This window comes from Ammodytes marinus (assembly GCF_949987685.1).
Source record: "Ammodytes marinus genome assembly, chromosome: 11".
In the NCBI taxonomy this organism is placed as follows: domain Eukaryota; kingdom Metazoa; phylum Chordata; class Actinopteri; order Uranoscopiformes; family Ammodytidae; genus Ammodytes; species Ammodytes marinus.
The window spans coordinates 24,539,597-24,560,411 of NC_137215.1; the positions used below are offsets into that span (position 1 = coordinate 24,539,597).

The following is a 20,815-nucleotide window of genomic DNA, read 5'->3' on the forward strand; positions in this document are numbered from 1 at the left end:
ATAGAGTGGGTCTGTTGTTGCGTTTGAGGTCTCCTCCGACACCCCGACATCCACAATCGTCAGTATTTAAAGCGGCTTCTAACAATCAAACCATGAGGTTTTAGTCGAGGATGAAAAGGAGCTTAAGTTTTCTAGTCTATTTTCTAAAGTGCGCTTCTACACCGAAAAGTGGGATACAATGTAGGCTACATCCGGCGTGACATCATTGGGCAAATATAAATATAAAGAGGAGAGCTTTTACGAATAGGCAGCAACAACAATGTTGAAAAAAGTTGAATAGGTCTAAAAGTAGGCTTATAATATGATACGTTAGACTGTAGGCTATAGCCTAGCCTATGCCGGCTATGTTCCCGTTCGTTCTGAAACGTCACATGAGCGCAACATGGATCATCATCCATCATAAATAAATCCAGTCAGACGTAGGCTAATAACCACTGGGCAGGCTCGTTCATATCATGCAGCTTCACTGGAAACTCCTATTTCCTACTGCACGTCAAGGCATCACCCGTCCAGCGGAGAGCCGCACGTGTGAACCAGCGGGAGTCTCTGTCTCCTCCAATCACGGCGCCGTCTCACTCAGCCCTGTCCAATGGGAATAGCGCGCGTGCAGGTGGCTGCGCTATTATCAGTGGGACCCGCTTCACTCTCAGCGTAGAGCGAGTCAATTTATGGAAAGACAAGTCGACCCCTTTAATGGTTCCCATCAAAACCACTAAAAACATCATCAGAGCGACCGACTTCCGCAAGGATTCCTGTGGCGGACGTGTAGCCTCCTCCCAGCTGACACATTGCGACCAAAACAAACACGCGGAGAGACATTTCGGGACTTTTACATCGAGCTATTCTCTTCTCCCAAGAGAAAAGAGAAGTTCTGTTTTCGTTGAAGTTTTTCAACATTTCGCCATCCTATCTTCCTCCTCCTCCAGGATACTTTGAGTGAAGGCGGCAGAAGTGGCCTGGTTCCTGAGCACCACCAGTCCCGCTCTGTGCCCCTTATTTCCTCTCATTAGTTAATTTGTATTTCCCGTTTTTTTAACCGAGCGACTTCAGCGGCGGTTCATGTTCACAAATGTTAGCGGTAGGGCAGATGGAGGCTAACCGGCAGAGTGCTTTCATCCTGGGCAGCACCCCGCTGGCGGCGTTGCACAACATGACCGAGATGAAGAATTCCCTGTTCCCGTACACGCTGCAGCATAGTCCGGCGGGCTACAAGGCGCCCTCGCTCGCCAGCCTCCAATCCCATTTCTCCATTGGGACCCCGCACGGAATAAGCGACATCCTGGGCAGGCCCATCACCTCGGCGGGGCAGCTGCTCTCCGGATTCCCTAGGATAAACGGCCTGGCTACCTCCGCAGCCGCCGCCGCAGCTGCAGCAGCGGGGATGTATTTCAGCCCTGCCGTGTCGCGTTACCCCAAGCCTCTGGCCGAGCTGCCGGGGAGAGCGCCCATCTTCTGGCCCGGGGTGATGCAGGGTTCCCCATGGAGGGACCCACGGGTTCCCTGTCCTAGTAAGTCCTGTCTGTCTATCTGTGCTTCTTTTAGTTTGTACATTTTTATGGTTAGTTTATGAATCGTAGCCTACATTTATTCATAACATATTGCAAAGTTTTCTGTAGAGCTTGTTGCATAACTTGAGTTTTTGGAAATGTTTCATTCAGGCTTGTAAGAGGCTTGTTACTACACAGTCAACATACTAACAATATCTAGCCTACACTATCTAGCCTATCACAGTCATTACAGCAAATCAAAATATTTACCTAATGTGGCGCTAATACTTGGTGTAATGCTAATAACAAGGACACTGTCAATATACATCACTTATGAATATTACAATTGTAGCCTTCTAAGGCAAGCAAAATATTATAAAGCACTCCATGGCACTGCAAAATAGTAGGCTATTAATTTACAGGTCACAGACACTGGACGTTCTTAATGGAACATAACATTTACATTTTATTTTTTTCTGGACTTCCAATCTTGTAAAATAATAATAACACTATGAGAAACTATAAGTGTAGCATCTTTAATAGCTCAGACGCACATTAAGGTGTTTAGGACGTATTTGAGGCTCGTGTATCCTCGCGTGAATGTGTTAACTTTTCACATTACATTTAAAACAGCATGCACGTGGACTTTATTATAAACATGTAGCCTACTATTGTTTCAGTTTGCGTAGCCTGACATGCGTCCATGTTTTTGTTTATCCAGGTCAGGCTATGATGATGGACAAGGACGGAAAGAAGAAACACTCCAGACCCACTTTTTCGGGACAGCAGATTTTTGCACTGGAAAAAACTTTCGAGCAAACGAAATACCTGGCCGGCCCGGAGAGAGCGCGCCTGGCCTATTCTCTAGGCATGACGGAGAGTCAAGTCAAGGTGAGTTTAAAAAAAACTGCTTATTCATTGTGGAAAAATATCGAACATTTGGCCAACTTTTAACTTATTTATTACGATCTGAGAAATTCAAGAAAATAATTAATTTCTGAGCTGCGGTCAATTTATTTCAACTTTAGGCTATAGCCTAATGCAACTTGAAATTATATATTTGTATTATACCCTAATTATAGGCCTACTTCTTATTACTGGTGTGGTTCAATTAGTATTATTTACACCTGTTGAGGTGAGTTTTCAGCCTTTTTTAAGGCCGTGGTTGCTTATGTTCACGTGTGTAACCTGTTGAATCCTCCTTCTACAGGTTTGGTTCCAGAACAGAAGAACCAAATGGCGGAAGCGGCACGCGGCGGAAATGGCCACGGCCAAGAAGAAGCACGACTCCGAGACGGAGAAGATGAAGGAGAGCTCGGACAACGAAGACGACGACGAGTACAACAAGCCGCTGGACCCAAACTCAGACGACGAGAAAATCACGAGACTGTTGAAAAAGCACAAGGCCACCAACCTGGCGCTGATCAGCCCCTGTAGTAACAGCTCGGACACCTTGTGATGCCCCCGGGCTGGATGGAGAGGGCCCAATGCAGTGTGGCTGTGTGGGTCCGGGCCAAAGGGCTCCAACAGTGACCTGTACCGCACTCTTTCTGACCCCATTTCCACCTGACATTAGGAAACATGCGCCTGAGAGGATCGCAGTTTTTGGCCGACACAGCGTGAAGCAAACGCGTAAAAAGAGAGAAAAATAATCGAATGTGTGCCAAAACTCCCGTGGAAAACGCGCTCACAAAAAAGTGGTCCTGTGACGCATATGATGGCTGCATCCAAAAAACACCACTTACAGACACTGAATCCACGGAGATATAGAACTCCTGTCGGAAGTGGACTTTAAAAAGACTTCAGTTGAAAGGACAAAAGTATTGGGACGGGAAACTGTTTTTGGCGACGCAAATCAGTTTTACGCATACAACCTGAGTTTGAACAATATGTGTCCATGTAAAGAAAATATTATACACACACACACACACACACACACACACACACACACACACACACACACACACACACACACACACACACACACACATACATACATACATAATCCGGATCAGTGTTGGGTTTATTGATATGTCTCATTACAAAGTAATGCTGCTTTACCTTTACTTACTGCAGTGTAATTCCTGACACTTGTTACAGTATTTTTCGTTTCACAACGTCTGCAGCCTCTGCCACCTTTAAAGTCAGGAAGGCTGTCATTCCTTTAGCTCTGAATGACACTGCTGAATGTTCTTATTAATTGGTGCTATCATTTCCATGACTCACAATATTTTAACCTGGAGTAAAATGACATTATAAACTCGTATTTTTTTTCATTCTGAAGTAAAAGAGGTGTTTTTAATACAGCTTTAATTAGAGCCTATTTTTGGTTGAAACAAAAGCTATAGCTTTTGATAGAAGCAGAACACTGATCCGGATCGCTGACGCATGTTTAAATCGGTAGGTGTAAACCGGGGCCTGTGATGCTTCTAAAGCTCAGATTAACCAGGGTATCCACTGTCCTAAAAGACGAGAGAAGATTTTTTTTTTTTTGACGGGCCGCAGGTTCGAGCAGAATGGATGCTTATGTGCTGTAGCCTAAAGATGGAAATGTAGCCCACGTGAGATTGTATATATTTTTTACTGAATAAGTTATGTTGTTTGAAGCAGTTGGAAACGTGGCAGCCTTTTCTCCCTCCGGACGCGCTTATTCCCTCCTCAGATAAAGCTCCTTTTGATTCCCGCAGAATAAGAAGAATAATAATAATCGCCTCTCATTTTGTTTCTCTACGTTTTACAATTCTCAGTTTCAGTACCGGCACACACAATGTAAAGACGCAAAAATGCTGTAAATAATCAGTGTAAATGACAGCTTGTTTTAACCACGACACACACTCACACACACACACACACACACACACACACACACACACCTATCTTTGGCTTTTATTTGATAGAGTTTATGTTTTACCTCATCATCAGCACAGCGGGAAAGAAAACTGGACCATCGTTTAAGTTGGAATTTAAGAGAGTATTATTGCTTCCGGGAAGGTTATAGGAAGGAATAAAAAACACTTTGTATTATGAATAAATTATTTAACAAGCGTTTCTGTTGTATTATGGCTTTTGTTTGGATGTATGGGCTTAATATAAATTAAAGATAAATTCATGACTATCAATAAGTGAACTTCATTATTGGCAACAAGGATCAATGCTGAATTAACGAATGAGACTGTATGACGTCAGAGGTCTGCAGGCGATTATTAATAATTATAGTAATTATATGACAATACATTTGATATAGCCTAGTTTGAGTCTTTTCCATAACAGTCATTGTGAAAGTATATTCTCACCAGGTTAAACTTTTATTATTACTCAATAAGGTGTACTAGGCCTACCAACAAATTCAATAGAAGAGTTCAGACATTAGTATTATTGTTATAGTTCGGCTCTTTATAGGAAGCTATTAGCCTACAATTCAAGACGGAGAGTTCCCCAAAAATGTCAGTGGGTCCCTTCTCTTTTAATACTGACTGTTTAATGTTGCAGTCATTTTAATTTGCCTGCACCTCAGGATTCATCAACTCCTTTGAATAGTTTCATGTGGGGTCTACCGTTCGCTCAGTAGGCCTATTAATGAACTAATTAAAGATTATTTATTACAGGTTCATAATGTTGTAATGTAATAGTGTAAATAGTTTGTGGAGTTGTGTCGAAATCTCCTGCTGAGTAGTGTGGCTATCCCTGATAGCAGCGCGCCCCCTTTGTCTCTCTCGTGCTACTACACCTGACCCTTCAAACTTCAGTGAGAGCTTTCGGACTCCTCGTCTCGAAATCAGCATCAGAAATGAGTTTGTCTTAAACCTTTGATTAACAATGTGCTTATAAGTGAGCACATGCTATAATGCGACTCAATAAAAAATAAAAGTCACCCTATTCCATCAGTTCTACACGTGTTGCGTTCACTGAGGGCTTTAGTTACTTTATTGTATCCAATTATTTTCCCGCTAAATAGGCATATCTCTGAGGCCTATATTATTTTTTTATATATGTATTAGGCTACTTATTATTAGGCCTATATATTTTTTTGAAATGTTTGCCTGTTATTGTTGAATTTCGGAATAGTTCTCAATAGCCATATTCGGGAAAGTTCAGCATCAAATAGTCCTACGCTTCATAAAATGCCCCAAACGTATTTGTGTTATTTGCATAGCGCATGTAATAACCCTCTCTTAATAGCTTTATATGTGTTTCTATAGGAATTACTCTCGCAGCTAATTTTACTAATTTAATTAAAAGCGTCAATGGCTCCAACGCTGCACATCAAGCGGAAGTATTTTCTCCAATGATCTAAAATAAGAATATTTGCAAAAAAAATAAATAAAAAATAAAACATCCCGTGGGAACCAATGTGGCGACACCAGTCAATATATAAACTCTAAATATCCTCAAAAAATGTTAATATTATTTTCAGTTCGTGGCTGCGTGTGGACTGATAGGCCGATTTGAAGCTAATTAAAGCATGGTAGGCCTACTCCCTATACTGAAAACACGTGTAATTCTCACCCTTTGGCCTAACAGTGCTGTGATAAGGTAGTCATTATTAATACTAATTGATGAAGACCTTTTGATGAAGTGCAGTACAGAGTTAACACGGGACGGTAATGAGGACAAACAGCCATTGAGCTCTAATGGTTTTTATTGCTTGAGAACTGCATCACCTACAGTAGAGGCCAGGCCGTCCATGAAGGGGCTATAGAATAAAATCTCTATCTGCTTTTTATAAGATGGAGTGAAGAAAAAACTGCGGCTTATACTCCTACAGTATAACAATGACCAGCAGCAACAAAAACAAGCAGGCTTTATTTAAAAAAAAAAAAGAAAGGAAAAAAATATTTTTTGCCTATACGAACCAAATCACAAAAGACATGAACATACATTTTGCGGCAGGCACAACATAATTTCAACTTGCGGTGATTTAGATGAACAAAAAAAGAAAAATCACACAGGATCAATCTGACGGCTTCACACATACACACACACACACACTCTGAAATCTGTAGTGTAGTAAATGAAATCGATAAAAAGGAAACGCTGCCGTCTCCTGATCGCCCCCTTTTAATGCTCCAATCATTTGCAACAGAGGCTTCTGAAGAAGGCTACACAGCAAGCACATAAAAAGCAAAGTCTTTGCCGCATTTAGAGTTTCCCTCTCTTTGTTTTTTTTAACATTTCAAAATCAACACCTTTACCATCTTACTTAAGTATTGTATAACTCTTATACACACGTCTGTGTAGGATACTTGGCACCATAACGCAGTAACACAAATTACCAAAAAAAAACAAAAAACGTTTACATTTTTAAGGATACCCAAGCCTATCTAAAATATCACATTCAGAACCATAATATTATAGAAATAAGTTAGAGTAAGAATAATGATGAAATATTGTGTGAGAGTGCTATATATGAAACATTATCTTATATATACTTGCATGGTCTATATGGCACTGCTTAAAACATTCTTGGATAGGCAATAAATCACAGAACAGTTTTCTCTCCCCGCTCTTGTACGGACTATTCAAAAGGTCACCGTGGCTGCAGGAACACCCACACAGTCGCTCCCAAGTCTGCACACACTTCAGCATCAACATTTTGGTAAGAATTATAAATTATCTCTTTAAAAAGTTACAGTATATAAAATGAGACTCAACTGATGTGTCAGGCATGGCAGTGTGCTGTGCACACAACAACAACAACAACTCAAAAACAAAAACAAAACAAAATATATATAGATAGAATTTGTTGAAATAAATGGAAAACTTTCGATCTATTCCAACAAAAGAGACCACAAAGTTTGGTCGAAAAAGTGAACGGCACTAAAACCATTAACAACTCTATGTTATACTGTCCAATGTACAAATAACCCTAACATTATAGATATACAACTTTTTTTGCATTGCACATTTCTTCTTCTTCTTCTTTTTTTTTAAACACCTTACATACTGTGTGGAAAGTAGCTTCTGTACATAGAGGCATACCTAAAAATGGCAAGTACGGTGTCTAAAAGTATGTAGTAGGACTGATTTCAATTAGAGTTTTGGCAACGAGGCTGTGGTGTGGAAAAGAGTGGTCTTTCTTCCTCTTCTTCATCTTCAGTGGGGATTGGGGGTTGCATGGCAACAGTGAGGTCAGCGATGTGTGTCTGGTCTGGAGCCTTGCTGCTCCGTCCACGTCTCAACAAGTGTTTTATGGAGAGAAAACGGCGGCGCTTGTTTTCGTAAGGATGAGGTGTCAGGACAACTGCAACTGGTCAGCACTGCTGAAAAACTTGGTCTTCAGTGTACGCTTGTGCAAAGTGTGTGTGTGTGTGTTGGTGTGCTTTTGTGTTTGTGTGTGTTGGTGTCAGTGTCCTGTTTGTTTCTCTGGTGCTTTCACAGAGGTGCTTCGCGGCAGATCTTCTCCCCCCTTTGGCAACACTTCCCTGGGCAAAGAAAAAAAAGGAAAAGTTGTATTCCCAAATAACATAAGTATTGTCAATGAAAGGAATCTTTTTTTAAAGTTAGAACACAAGATGCAGCTTTAGTGTGTCAGTAAATGTCTTTAAAATGACTCAGGCATTTTAAGGAATCAGAACATCGTTTTATTTGGGAATAAAACTCCTTCACACAGGCTTATTTGCCCCTCAGAACCACTTTGTGTTAAAGTAATGAGAAAAATTCAAGCAAATCAAATCAAACAGTAGCAACAATGGGGAAGAGTAATAGTGAAGAAAAAATTAATATTTACCACGACATCACTGCACCACACAACACTTGTGCTTATTTGCATTAGGTTTACCTGCCCCCGCTGTAATTCGGAAGGACAGGAAGACAGGCTGGCAGAGGGACACAGACAAAAACAAGTTAGAGAGAAGACAAGAGGAAGGCTTTATGGACGCTGCCCTGGACAGGAGCCCCGAGCAGCACCCAACGACATGCAGGTTAAACTCACATACCGCCGCCGCGTGCTAACTACATCGGACATTTTTTTAAACATAGGCGGCTGTGATTTTAGCAGTGGTGTGTGGGCTGGGAGGTGAGGGCCTTCCGCAGTATCTCTGGGTGTGCTCGGGGTCAGCTCACACACACACACTACCGTCAATGTCACACCAAGTATTGATGAAAGACATGACTTAAGGCGCCTCTCTTTCAGCGCAACAGCCCTTCTGTCTGACACCGCTGCAGACTGAAGCAACAGTGTGAAACACTTTCTATACAGTCAAGACTTGAAAAACAAACTTCAGTGCTGCTCGGGACCATTTTAGCTTCTAGCACAGCTTTGAGGAAGAGTGTTGTAGAACTAATTGAATATAAAGCTATACAGATAGGAATATATTTGTACTGTGCAAGTTTCATTTTCTTAAGTTCTTGGACGATTCAGGGATTGTCTATGCTTGGAAATGTTCTTCCTGTCCCATCTGGCACAGCATCTGAAACAGCATTTACACAACTGGAAACTAAAACAATAATGAAAAGTGCTTAAAACTTTAATGATGAGATATTTGTTGATGACTGTGCACAATTCAATCCAAACGTTGCAATAAAATCAGTGAAGGAAAGCCAGTGTAGTATAATGTACATGACATTATCAGCCTCATATACAGATGAAACACTCTCCCACACACCACACTACCTTCAGATGGAGAGTAAATAAATTAAAGATGGGACAGATCGATCCAATATCAGGTCCGATACGGCTGCAGTCCACTCATGGGATATCTGACTTACACCAACATCTTTTTACTAATCCAAATGATTATTTAACCATAACATTACATTTTTTTAAATATAAATTAATAATTAAAAAGTTCTGCAAATATATATACAGTTCCGTTCATATTTGGGGTCTCCGGCTCCCTGAATTCCAAAGGCGGTGCTTTAGCTCTATAGCCTTAAACATGACATTAGCAACAACAATTAAAAATAATTATGATGTCGGACAGTATAAGTTTCGGCTGATATCCCGAAAAAAAAACCACATATTGAAATTGGATCGGAAGTGAAAAATGGTGGATGGTGCATCTGTAGAGTAAATCAAACAGCTGTGCCCCGACTAGTGCAGATGTGGAACGGCCCCTGTTGTTACCTTGTGGTCCCCCATGCAGACATTGGGCCCGATGTTATCATAGACTATTGACTTCTCCTCGTTTTCAGGCTGCAGAGACACAAAAATAAAAAAACTTGTTATTTATTAGATGGAATAACAGCTTATTTTAAAGAGTAAACACATACGTAAACACACACACACACACACACACACACACACACACACACAGTCAGCATCAGCGTTTGTTTGTGTACACTGTACAATAATTACAGGCTTGTGTCAGGTTATATGACACATTCACGGATGAGCAATCGATGCAGAAGCTTCATTAAACACCATTAGCAAAGTCATACTGCTGATTTCAAAATAAAAGTCCCATGGAGCCGTGAAGCCACTGTTCGCAGCTTGTTCTCCATTTGCACAAGATTTCTGGTTAATATGTTTTCTTTCTAACTCAGCCATACAGTTTGAACACCAGTTGTGTGTGGTGCTAAATAATGAGTGTTATTGAATTAGTCAAGACAAGTGTAAGGGGGTGGCCTTACTTACCTATAGACAGTAGTCAGACAACAGAAATTGAAGTGATGTTATACAGTTGTTTGAGCAAACTTGTATTGACTGTATGATGCTGGATTTATCAGCTATTAATAACCCATTGTAATATGACAAGTTTGTTTTGCTGATCTCCTTACAATTAAAGTCTTTTTATAGACATTCGTGGAACAGACTGTGATTTATGAATAACAGCAGTATGCCCTGAACTGAATGAAACTTTAGGAGCTCGGCACAGTTTTTTACTTTGAAACTTTGCGCACACGGTGGTGCGGTGAAGAGAAATGAAAAGCAGGAGTAATTTACAGAGTGGACATTTGCCTCTCTGGAACAAATACTCTCTCTCTCTCTTTCTCTCTCTCTCTCTCTCTCCTTGTGCCATCTAAGAGCCAATCTGAGGGAATCATGTTCCAATATCACTGTGTGCCTGCACAAAGAAAGCTGTTACCCACTCACACATGGATCTGCAGACTGGATTATAAATCACAACTTGTCTGGTTGAACTAAAGACTTTTTAAACAGCCGACCCCCCAAATCCCCCCCTCGAACACACACACATGCACGCACACGCACGCACACACACACACACACACACACACACACACACACACACACACACACACACACACACACACACACACACACACACACACACACACACACACACACACACACACACACACACACACACACACACACACACACACACACACACACACACACACACACACACACACACACACACACACACACACACACACACACACACACACACACACACACACACACACACACAGGGAAAGGCTGGTGGGTGCTGCCAGTTGTGCCTCGGCGCGCTCGCACTGGCACTTGAGAAGAAAGAGACAGAGAGCTTGAGAATGAACCATAACGCGAAATCCAAATTAACTTCAGACCAATCCTGCAGTGGAGCGGGGTCAGCACACGGTGTGTCTACCTTCTCTACAGCGGGCCACGCACTGGCGCCCCTCTATTTGTCTGGCAGAACCCCCCCCACACCCACACACACACACAGCCACTGCCTTTCCAGAGCCTACAGATACATTCATCAAACACACACTTGATAATTTACAAAGGCGGCATAAAATTGTGGATTTTCGTGGCTGCGTAATCTTTAGACAGATAAACAAATTACCCGGGGCCCCTCCGGCGGAGAGGGAGCGCTCGCTCGGCTACACATTCATTACCGCCACCTCCCGGAGCTGGTGCCTGCGCCGCGCAGCCAGCCAGCGGGCAACCTTTGGCGTGTTAGGGCTCGGCAAGCAGAAAATAACATGATGGCGAGTTAACCGACCGTGCCATGATAGATGACGCCGGGGCTGTTTACGGGCCTGTGTCTCAACAATCTGTAACGCTCCGAGTGTGTGTGTGCCCAGTGAATCATCAGCCAATCTGCGAACACACTAACTGTTCCACTCTGTCCGTGCATTACAAGCAATTAGCCGGTGCTTGAGGGGGGAAGGAGAGCAAACAGCCACCCAGCTGTGTGTGTGTGTGTGTGAATCTTTTTTTTTTTACATAATTCTGACACATTAAGTGGGTAGTTAAAAAACCCAGGTTGTGTTATGATTCTTAAAGCATTGCAGCCTTTGTTTTTCCACAACTTACTGTAATACAGAGATCAGTGTTATTGTTCCAGTAAAGAAGAAAGATCAGGAAGGAAATCCCTCATTTGCAGCGGACAAAGGAAAGCCAAACTTCCTGAGCGGCCCCCTGCTGTGTGCCTGTACCTGTACAATACAACGCTGCATCGCTCTCACACACATTAACACATCAAATAACTCTTGGACCTCTAAAGCGTTTGGGAAATCTAAAAAATGCTTTTTTTGCACTTGCTGGATTGTTTCCAGCAGCTTTTCTTCCAAAAGAAAATGTGTTGTCTTGAGTAAAACGGGTTAGAAATGACACTGGGAACAACTTGGCAGATCTGTACGGTGGATCTCTACATAATCCAGCAAACAAACTAGGAGGAGATGATAGAGGCGGCAGATTGGCTGCAGTTTACAATGTTGTGCTGGCATTAGAGGCAGAGCTGGAAGCCTGCGGGGTTGGAGACAGATATTGGGCTTCATGAAGAAGACAGAGCCCACTGGGGTGAAGTTCTGGGGATATATATACTGTCTGGGTGGACCCACGGCTTAGCGCTGCAAATTAATATTCACAGACATCTCATCCTCCCATCTGTGAAGCGACAGAGGGAGGGGGAGTGTACCTTGGATCAGGGACGATAGAGTTGTAGAAAATAAAGGGAGACACATTATAGAGACGCCTGTGTTTTATGGTGCTTTCACACCTGCCGTGTTTGGTTTGATTTGTTACGAAACACATCACATCATCCACACGTTATAACATATCAAAAGCAGACCAAACATGCGTACCGAGACCTTGTTAAAAAGGTGGTCTTGGTACGCTTTCCAAACAAACTCTGGTGAGGTCCGTTTATGGTGAGAACATGAGCGGACTGAGTCCGACCCAATTGCAGGAAGCACTGTGTAACGAGCTCCCATAGCCAGCTACGCAATGCATTAATATGGGATGAGGAAGACAATATACTTCCTGTAGTTTATTTCTGTAGTTTTCCCGCATGGAAATGTTGGACAATTCTTGAGCAGTCCAGGAACTACTGTAATGCTCCTGTCCCAGACACATCTGACCAATGACTGACAAGAACCTTCTCACGTGGCTTATGCCTCTGCATTTTGGTTCTTCACCAACTCATGGGACCAACAGACTTTATTCTCTGGTGTGAACCAAGGAAGCTAGCACTAGAAGTGGACTGTCAGGTGTTAAAGCGCACTTAGTTGAGGGAGGGATGGTGACATGTGGCAAAGGAATCAAAAGCTCCGTTGACATTGGATGAAAAGTGTTAGGTTTTTGGCTCACCTTCAAGACCATGTCTCTGGCAGGGCTAGACAGGAGGACTCGGTCACACCAGGCAGGGCATCTGGTGTTCATGTACTGCTTCCCCTGGCTGCTGTCTTCACTGTACGGATAACTGAGGAGGCACACAAGCACAGCACTATCAGTAAACACACACACATGTATAGTACAATCATCTACGCTAATTTATTGAGGCTTAAGTGGCAATCCGAGTAATAATGAACTTTATTTTTCTAGTGAAGTGCCTCACAAAGAACAGGACAATAGCAGGCTAAGGCAATGAGGAAAAGCCATAAATATGATTTGTAGGAATCAACAGGGCTCCAGAGGAGTGATAAATATGAGACGTCACGTCATCCGCCTTATCTCGGGCGACGGAGATCAAAATGTTTTTCCCGAGAAAACAGGAGGTCCATAAGTATGACCAATCATCTGAGTAATCTCCTGGATCAACACACACGGATGGCTCAATCAAAGCAATCTCCCTCTGCCAACTGTACAGGTTGAGAGAGAGAGAGAGAGAGAGAGGGAGGGAGAGAGAGAGATAGAAAAAAAAAATAAAATAAAGAACAAGAGTGATTTAGTCAGAGCAGGGCCATTGGGAGATTCCGTGGCCCATATGTATAGCTATAGTCCCCACAGGGTCATCAGAAACAGATTAGGTGCCGCAGCAAATGGCCAAGAGAGATTGTATCTTGGAACAGCAGGGAACAATCGCATGATTTAAGCGGTCGGGGAGGGGGAGGGGGGGGGGGGCTAGAGTTGGGCGGAGAGCCATCGAGCTGATACAGATTTACATTGTTGAGAATTCAATTTGGCCCCTCCGCTCATCAAACTGCTGCAGATTTACACACCACCAATCCAATTTGTTTGTCGGTGCTCATCAGGATGTAAGAGTGGGCTTACATACTGTAATACCAATCCAATTTGCTCCTCCAGTGCCACGCGTGCTAACCGTAGCATAACACAAAAGTGCCTCTTCTCTGAGGACGGCCATATCGTAATGATAAAATAAACACACACACACATCTGGCCTTGGATGCATCACACTCGCTGAGTTCTGATAGCTTCATTGGACTTTGTGCAAAGGCAGAATGCATTTAATTAGCATTTAGTTGTGGTTGCTTTGGTTGTATATACTGTATATGTGTGTGGTGGCTAGTGATGCTGCTGCACTAGTACTGTATTAGTGCTAACCTAAATGCTCCTCTTCTGATCAAACTAATGCAGACAGCTTTGTGTTGTGTGCGTTTGTGTCTTTTCAGAATGTAGCAATGCTGTCGGATTTGAATGTCACATCTGAACAGAAACGATGCAAGCTTCCACTGTCCCTCTCACAAGCCGACATACAATGCACAAACAAAAAAATAACACTCACAATTTAACACACACTTGGGTTAAGAAGCCAATCAGCTTCTTTCCAAATAACTAAACTACCAAAAGGTGACTATCATAACAAAGATTGTGTACACTTACAATACTTATAGACTTATAGACAGGTGCGTATTCTCGAAACCTCTTGACAGTACCACTCACAATGTTATCAAATTATTTCCATGCAGTTGTAGCTGGTTACCATACAAAGGAGCTGATTTTGTATGTTGATAAATAATCACTGTCCCCGTCAAATGTATCTAATATTAAAAATATGTCCAGTGAAATAGTTTTTTAATTTAAAGCTATGGACGGCCTGATTTCCCCTACACTGCGTTCCGTTTTCAAAGTGTGGAGTGCACATCAGATCATCACATCCATACTTAAAGGATACACTCATGTTCAGTCATCACATTGAATCAGTGAAATTAATCCTGATCAACAACCATTCAGCAAATGGAGATATGTGTTGTCCGAATAACAGCACACTGTAAAATATGGGGAGCATTTTTTGTGAATCGTAAACTTAAATCTGTGTGAGTATAGTTATAAAGTAAGCGTGTGTGGGTGTATGTGTGTGTGTGTGGTGTTAAAGCTGGGTCTTTATTTGCCCACATCCAGTTCTCTCTCACACGCACACGCACACACACACACACACACACACACACACACACACACACACACACACACACACACACACACACGCACACACACACACACACACACACACACACACACACACACACACACACACACAGACAGAGAGAGCCCCCCCACCAGGTGTACAAACAGACCTGAAGAAAGCTACTATAAGAGAAGAGAAGTTCCCTGCCTCCAATTAGCATTAATAGCACTTAAACCATGGGGGAAATGCATGGGGGTTTTGGTATGCTAATCAAAGGGCTAAAGGAGTGATCCCCGGGATAAAAGAGAGGCTGAAGAATAGGATGAGTGGAACAGAGATAGACAAGGAGGCAGAGGAGAGGGGATAAAGACGATCAGACAGAGAGAGGCAGAGTGACGGAGGAAAAGAGCAAAGTCTTCAAAGGGCCTTGTGGAGCTGCTCCACTTCAGGGTGGCCTGAATGCTCCCTGCTTCCTGAGGGACGGTCCCAGGCCTCAAACAGCCTGTGTGAACAATCCTCCTATCAGGGACTCTCTTACAGCTTTATTGACTAACAAGCTTCGGGGTCATTCGGGTGTTAAAGAGATTGAGAGAAAATCAAGCTTTTCCCCCTCACCTCCTTCAAACAATGAACTCCCACGCCTGATAGCAAACTTCCCAGAGCACTTCAGTAACAAAACTTTGCTATCATTCGGTCATTTTTGTTGATGACAGCCAGACCATTGTAAAAAGCTGATTAAAAATACTCAACAATGGCCATTAAAAGGCAATTCTATAGGTATAGGTTTGTTCCCCTTTCTGTTTTACCGCACCCTCCGCTGGCTCCAATAAGAGATAACAAGTGTTAATGCAACAGCAAACAGTGGAATGGCGCGCTGGGGCCCCGAGTGATTAATGTGTCCGATTAGCCAGCTCACAAACTTATCGGGGAAGGTAAACGGTCCGAGAGGGCGTGTGGGCTGGAGGCCGTCAGCTCATATCAGACCCTTATTGCCCCAAGCAAGACTAATTACACTAATTAATGGGCCAAGCTGATAACTCCAACAATTGTGTACCTGTATAGGAGAGGGGGGGCTGCACTTCAATGTATCCACACACACAGCCGCATACACCACTTTACTAACTCTGGTGGTCCAAAGGACAATGTGTTAGATCACCAGTAATGATTACATTTGTAGAATGCAGATAGTTGTAAAATTAAAGAAGGAACAACAACAAAAAGGGTAAACTGTAAACTATGTTGCTCCAAGTATTTGGCCGCATCCCACTTCCACACTGCATCAGTTTTGATCAGCGTTTGAGTGTATAATGTGTTCACTGAAAAAATGACAGGATCAAGTACAACAGTCAGCATGTGGATTTAAAACATTTGATTTTGAAGTGTTGATGTACACTTTTCTCCCACAATGCAATGCACAAAGGGAAATGTAGGTGGAGAATAGATATAATAGAAAAGGGAATGGTTGGTGGAGCAGCTTTAGGAACCTTGGACCATACCAATTAAGATTAACAAAGTACCAAGTAGGTCTACAATTGATGTGAAGTATAAAATAGGGACACAGCATCTGTCTCTACATTTAGCAACGTTTGAAAATTATATTTTATTTACAGAAAATTATATGCTAATATGCTACGAAAGTGTTTACGTGAAAAAGAGAAAAGTTTGACCGCCCGTCAGTGCCTGATGGTCTGATGACTTAAATATTTGTCTTGCCAGATATGTTTGTCTTGGCCACTGGTGTTTACCGTTTTTTTTGCTTGTTTCACCTCTTGTGTAAAGCTGACATGAGAATACTGTTCCTTCCATTGTGGTGTTGTCGCCAACCACATCACAGATGATCCATGTGTGTGTGGTCGGACATGGAGACCCCGTAGCACCCATTGAGAGCTCGTTGGTTCACGCTTGGTCTGGGGTTTAATGTTTGACTTGGCTGCCGATGCATCACTCACATGTGTTTCCGGCCGGTGTCAGCTTGTTTGTCTTGCAACAGTAAAAACTGTCGAGGTGAGCACAGGCCCTACCTATATTGTGTCACTCAGCCTCACCCAGCAGAGGGAGAGGCTGTCCGGACATAATGTACTCCTACTGAATAACACTTTAAGGTCACTATTATGCTAATTTTCAGGTTGACATGTTTAAATTGGGTTTCTACTAGAAACTGTTTTCATGGTGCAGTTTACTTTTAAAAAAAAATATTTCTACCAGTGCCATTGCTGAATCTCCTCTTTTCAGCCTCTGTCTGAAACGGTTCGTTTAAGAAACTCGACGTCATTGTAAATGAGGGTCACCCCTCAATTGGTCTCTCGAGGATAAATAAAAGTTAAATGAAATGAAATGAAAGAGCCAGTCTCTTTAGACCCTGCCTTCCAAAAATCCCAGTCTGCTCTGATTGGCCCTGAATCTAACCGCTGATTTGAATCAAATTGCCAGTTAGATTTAGGGGTATATGTTTATCACATGTGGAGGTAGTGCTAAGTTAGGTTGGTAATGAGGGGACATGTCTTCTCCCCTTATGACATCATGAGGGAAAATAAATCTTACTGGGGTTTTTGAACACAGGTTTTCATAAAGGTGGAGTAAAAGAGAGGTGGTTGTTTTTTTCTCTAACTTTGGGAGTCTCTAGTCACACCGGGGACTTCATATTAATTCTAAAAAACCATGAAAAATTGAATTTTGCACAATAGGTGACCTTTAGAATAAGATTCATAAAACAAAAATGCGTTCAAAGTGCAGGTTAAGATTTCTTTGGTATGCCAGACTATCAAGCTGCCACCCAGAAACCAGACACCCAATCTTGGCAAGGATTGTTCCTGTCCAGACTTCCTGGTCTCATATCTCTTATCATCCTCATCAAAAGCTATTACCTTGTTCTACATAATGACAAATAAGTGACCGACCAAACAGAAGGCTATTTGTGTGCTCAGTGTATAATGAGAGCAATATAAACTTGGAAATATAGGTAGGGCAGGAATCCAAAGATAAGAGTCATAACAATGGCCTGAGTTCAAGGGTGCTAGAGAGCTTCATGGGATCTTGAAGTGGCCAATGCTGCGACGGGATTGGCTTAAAAAGCCAGAAACGGCGGGTTTCGAATGACTCGCTGCCTCTACGGCTATGTTTATTTGCCGTTGTCAGGGGAGGCTTGGCAAAACACAACACACACACACACACACACACACACACACACACACACACACACACACACACACACACACACACACACACACACACACACACACACACACACACACACACACACACACACACACACACACACACACACACACACACACACACACACACACACACACACACACACACACACACACAAAGATTCAAAAAGATCAGCCAAATGCTATCAATAAAGCTGAATGTTTGCTTCAGTTTGTAGAGCCGGGAGGCCTCGCAAGGCACAACATTGGCATAGTGCAGTACAAACACAGCGAAATGCCATCAGTAGCTCATGGCTCACAGCCTGCTGGGGGTTCAGCTATGACATGTTCAGCCTTTAGCCGCTCTAAATGAAGACAAGGAGACACAGATGGCATCCATTAAATCCTCTGCTGGTAAGATTGTTTTGAACAAAGCCCCACTCCTCTCGGTGCCATCATCTCAAGACAAGAGGCAATGACACAGGACAGTGGACAATCTTCAGCTATTATCGCCCACAATGGCCCCTCATCATTTTCACGGGGCTCTCCAGTAGTTAGAATGATGGATGCTGCTGGTGGTTGTAAAACAATGTTCCTGTTCAGTGGATCGGGCCCTGGAACGCTGGATCCTGTGAGCCAACGAGAGCCACTCACTCGCATTGCTTTTTACACAGTGGACGCAGTGCTTTAACCAAACATAGTGGTTGAAGTGCATCTGTAGTGCTGCTTAAATGGAGTCATGCCCCCCCCCCCCCTCCCCAATCCCCCCCCCCCCCCCCCACTCCAGCATAGCATGGTTGTTCATGGAGCAGAGAACAAGAAGCCTTATTCATGTAGGATGCAACTAGCAGAGCCATAAGACTAATGCATTCACGAGCGAAACACACAAATGATGCACATGCGTTAGTGGGTGACATCATTGGTACAGTCCTTACGAGGCCAGAGGAAAAGGACAAAGACAGTTAATGTACACAGCAGAGCCATCTGTGTGTGCACTTCCTATTGAGCTGGAGACATAGTCTTGAGGAATTCTCCACTGCTTCAGAAAATTCTCTAGTTATTAACAGCTATTGAGGAACTGGCAGGTAGCCATTTGTGTCACACTGAAGGCTAAAGTCATTCTGCCTGGCATCGGCTTTCAAACCTACCACTTACTCTTTCATGAACATGGGTAAGTGTTGAGGCTTTTTTCCCCAGATGGAAAGTCACTTCTCTGCTTGTCCTTAGCTGTGGAAAGTCTATGATGACGTGCCTAGGTTGGTACCAGAGTGCTTCCAAACCAGTGAAGACACAAGTGTTTATCAGTTTCTGCCTCCTCACTGGCCTCACCTCCCTGACCCCTCTACTCCTTTCCATGTCTAGACTTGACAAACACAGACACATGGGGACTGGAGCCACGCCGTACCCTCTAGCACCTTCTCACCCGGCTCTCTCTATACGTACGTAAAACAGAGGTTGGGATCACCAGTGGAATTAATGGAAAAAAATACATGCCGGAGAGATACGTATATGGAAGTACCGTGAGAGCAAATTCCCAAAGTGCACATGTTTAGGTTTGTAGGTCAACTCTTCTTTTCCAGCTCTAATTATACTTGTGACATTGTACACTCTTGTGGCCAGTGGAAGGGTTAGGGTTGGTGGGTATTAACGACGCTTAGCTATTCATCTGTTTTTCATGCATTAAGGTGAACTGTTTTGATTGATTTTAGTTTGAAGATTCTATTGTTTGATTGTATGTCAAATGTTTTCTGTACTTCATGTTCTTGCTGTTTGGGGTATCCCCCCCCAAAAAAGATGCACATTTTATGCTCTCATCATGACCGAAAGGAAAGACTCCTGCACACATTCACACAGAACTCCACACACCTTCCACTTGTCCATCAGCGCATTGAAATCTTCACTGAACCCCTAAACAACGTCAATGCAACTCATGAGATTGAGGTCTTGTTTTGACAAACTGCAGTAGTAGTGGATGAGGTAAGGGACACAACAATTACCTTTTCAGTTCACATTTCCATAGCTTGCCCAAAAGAAACCCAAAATTGTCCATGTTATGTTGCACTTCCACATATCCACATCTAGACATGTGAACATGCATAATAGCAATCTGTAATGTTTTAAGTTACACTAGCTGAGCCTCAGTCGTACCCAGATGAAAAAGAGTCTCCGGTCTCAATGGGATTTACCTGTATAAATAAAGGTTGGATGTTACGTACACTATGAATCTTTTGGCCCCCCTCTCCCACTTTACAAACAGACCGATGGGACAGCAGCCATCTTTTCCACTTCTGAAATGTTCCATGTTTCCTCCCACCGACGTTGCACAAATTCCACACCAACATCTCCCTGCTCTGAAATCACTCATAATTTGTCCCATTTATGTAGTTGTAGCGCTGGTCCGATGTCATTCAAAATCTCCCTCAAAGCCCATTCCCAGTAACCATGTTACAGGCAGAATACATTCTTCCACTGCTCCCTCATTGTCCACTGAATTTCCTCCCCGAAGCTGGGGTCCCGATTAAATTTTTGCATCGATCTTGCGAAAATAAAAATAAGGGAAAAAGAAATCAGATCAGAGGAGTACTAAAAGCTTTCCCCTAAATCAATCAAAATGCATGAATAAGTTACTGGTGCCTTAGTATGTTTTAGGGGGTATTACCTTACTTATGCCATTTCTAATATGAAATCAAAAGTACCATAA

General features: G+C 42.8%; 2 protein-coding genes across 2 annotated transcripts in view; one reads left to right on the forward strand and one right to left on the reverse strand.

The window, feature by feature from the left end:
* Nucleotides 1–1,069: 1,069 nt before the first annotated feature.
* nkx6.2 (NK6 homeobox 2) lies at nt 1,070–2,946 on the forward strand (the record flags this gene model as incomplete). Its single annotated transcript, XM_080037231.1, has 3 exons — nt 1,070–1,508; nt 2,209–2,378; nt 2,698–2,946. 3 exons carry the CDS (start codon nt 1,070–1,072, stop codon nt 2,944–2,946), a joined length of 858 nt encoding a protein of 285 aa, XP_079893357.1.
* Nucleotides 2,947–7,768: 4,822 nt separating this feature from the next.
* Nucleotides 7,769–20,815, reverse strand: part of inpp5a (inositol polyphosphate-5-phosphatase A) — a 150,300-nt gene continuing 137,253 nt past the window's right edge. The window contains exons 13-16 of the mRNA XM_080036224.1: nt 12,967–13,078; nt 9,553–9,621; nt 8,215–8,302; nt 7,769–7,909 (exon numbers count right to left, since the gene is read on the reverse strand). Coding sequence (XP_079892350.1) covers nt 8,222–8,302; nt 9,553–9,621; nt 12,967–13,078 — 262 coding nt within the window. The 3' untranslated portion in view covers nt 7,769–7,909; nt 8,215–8,221. The remainder of the gene's footprint in view (nt 7,910–8,214; nt 8,303–9,552; nt 9,622–12,966; nt 13,079–20,815) is intronic.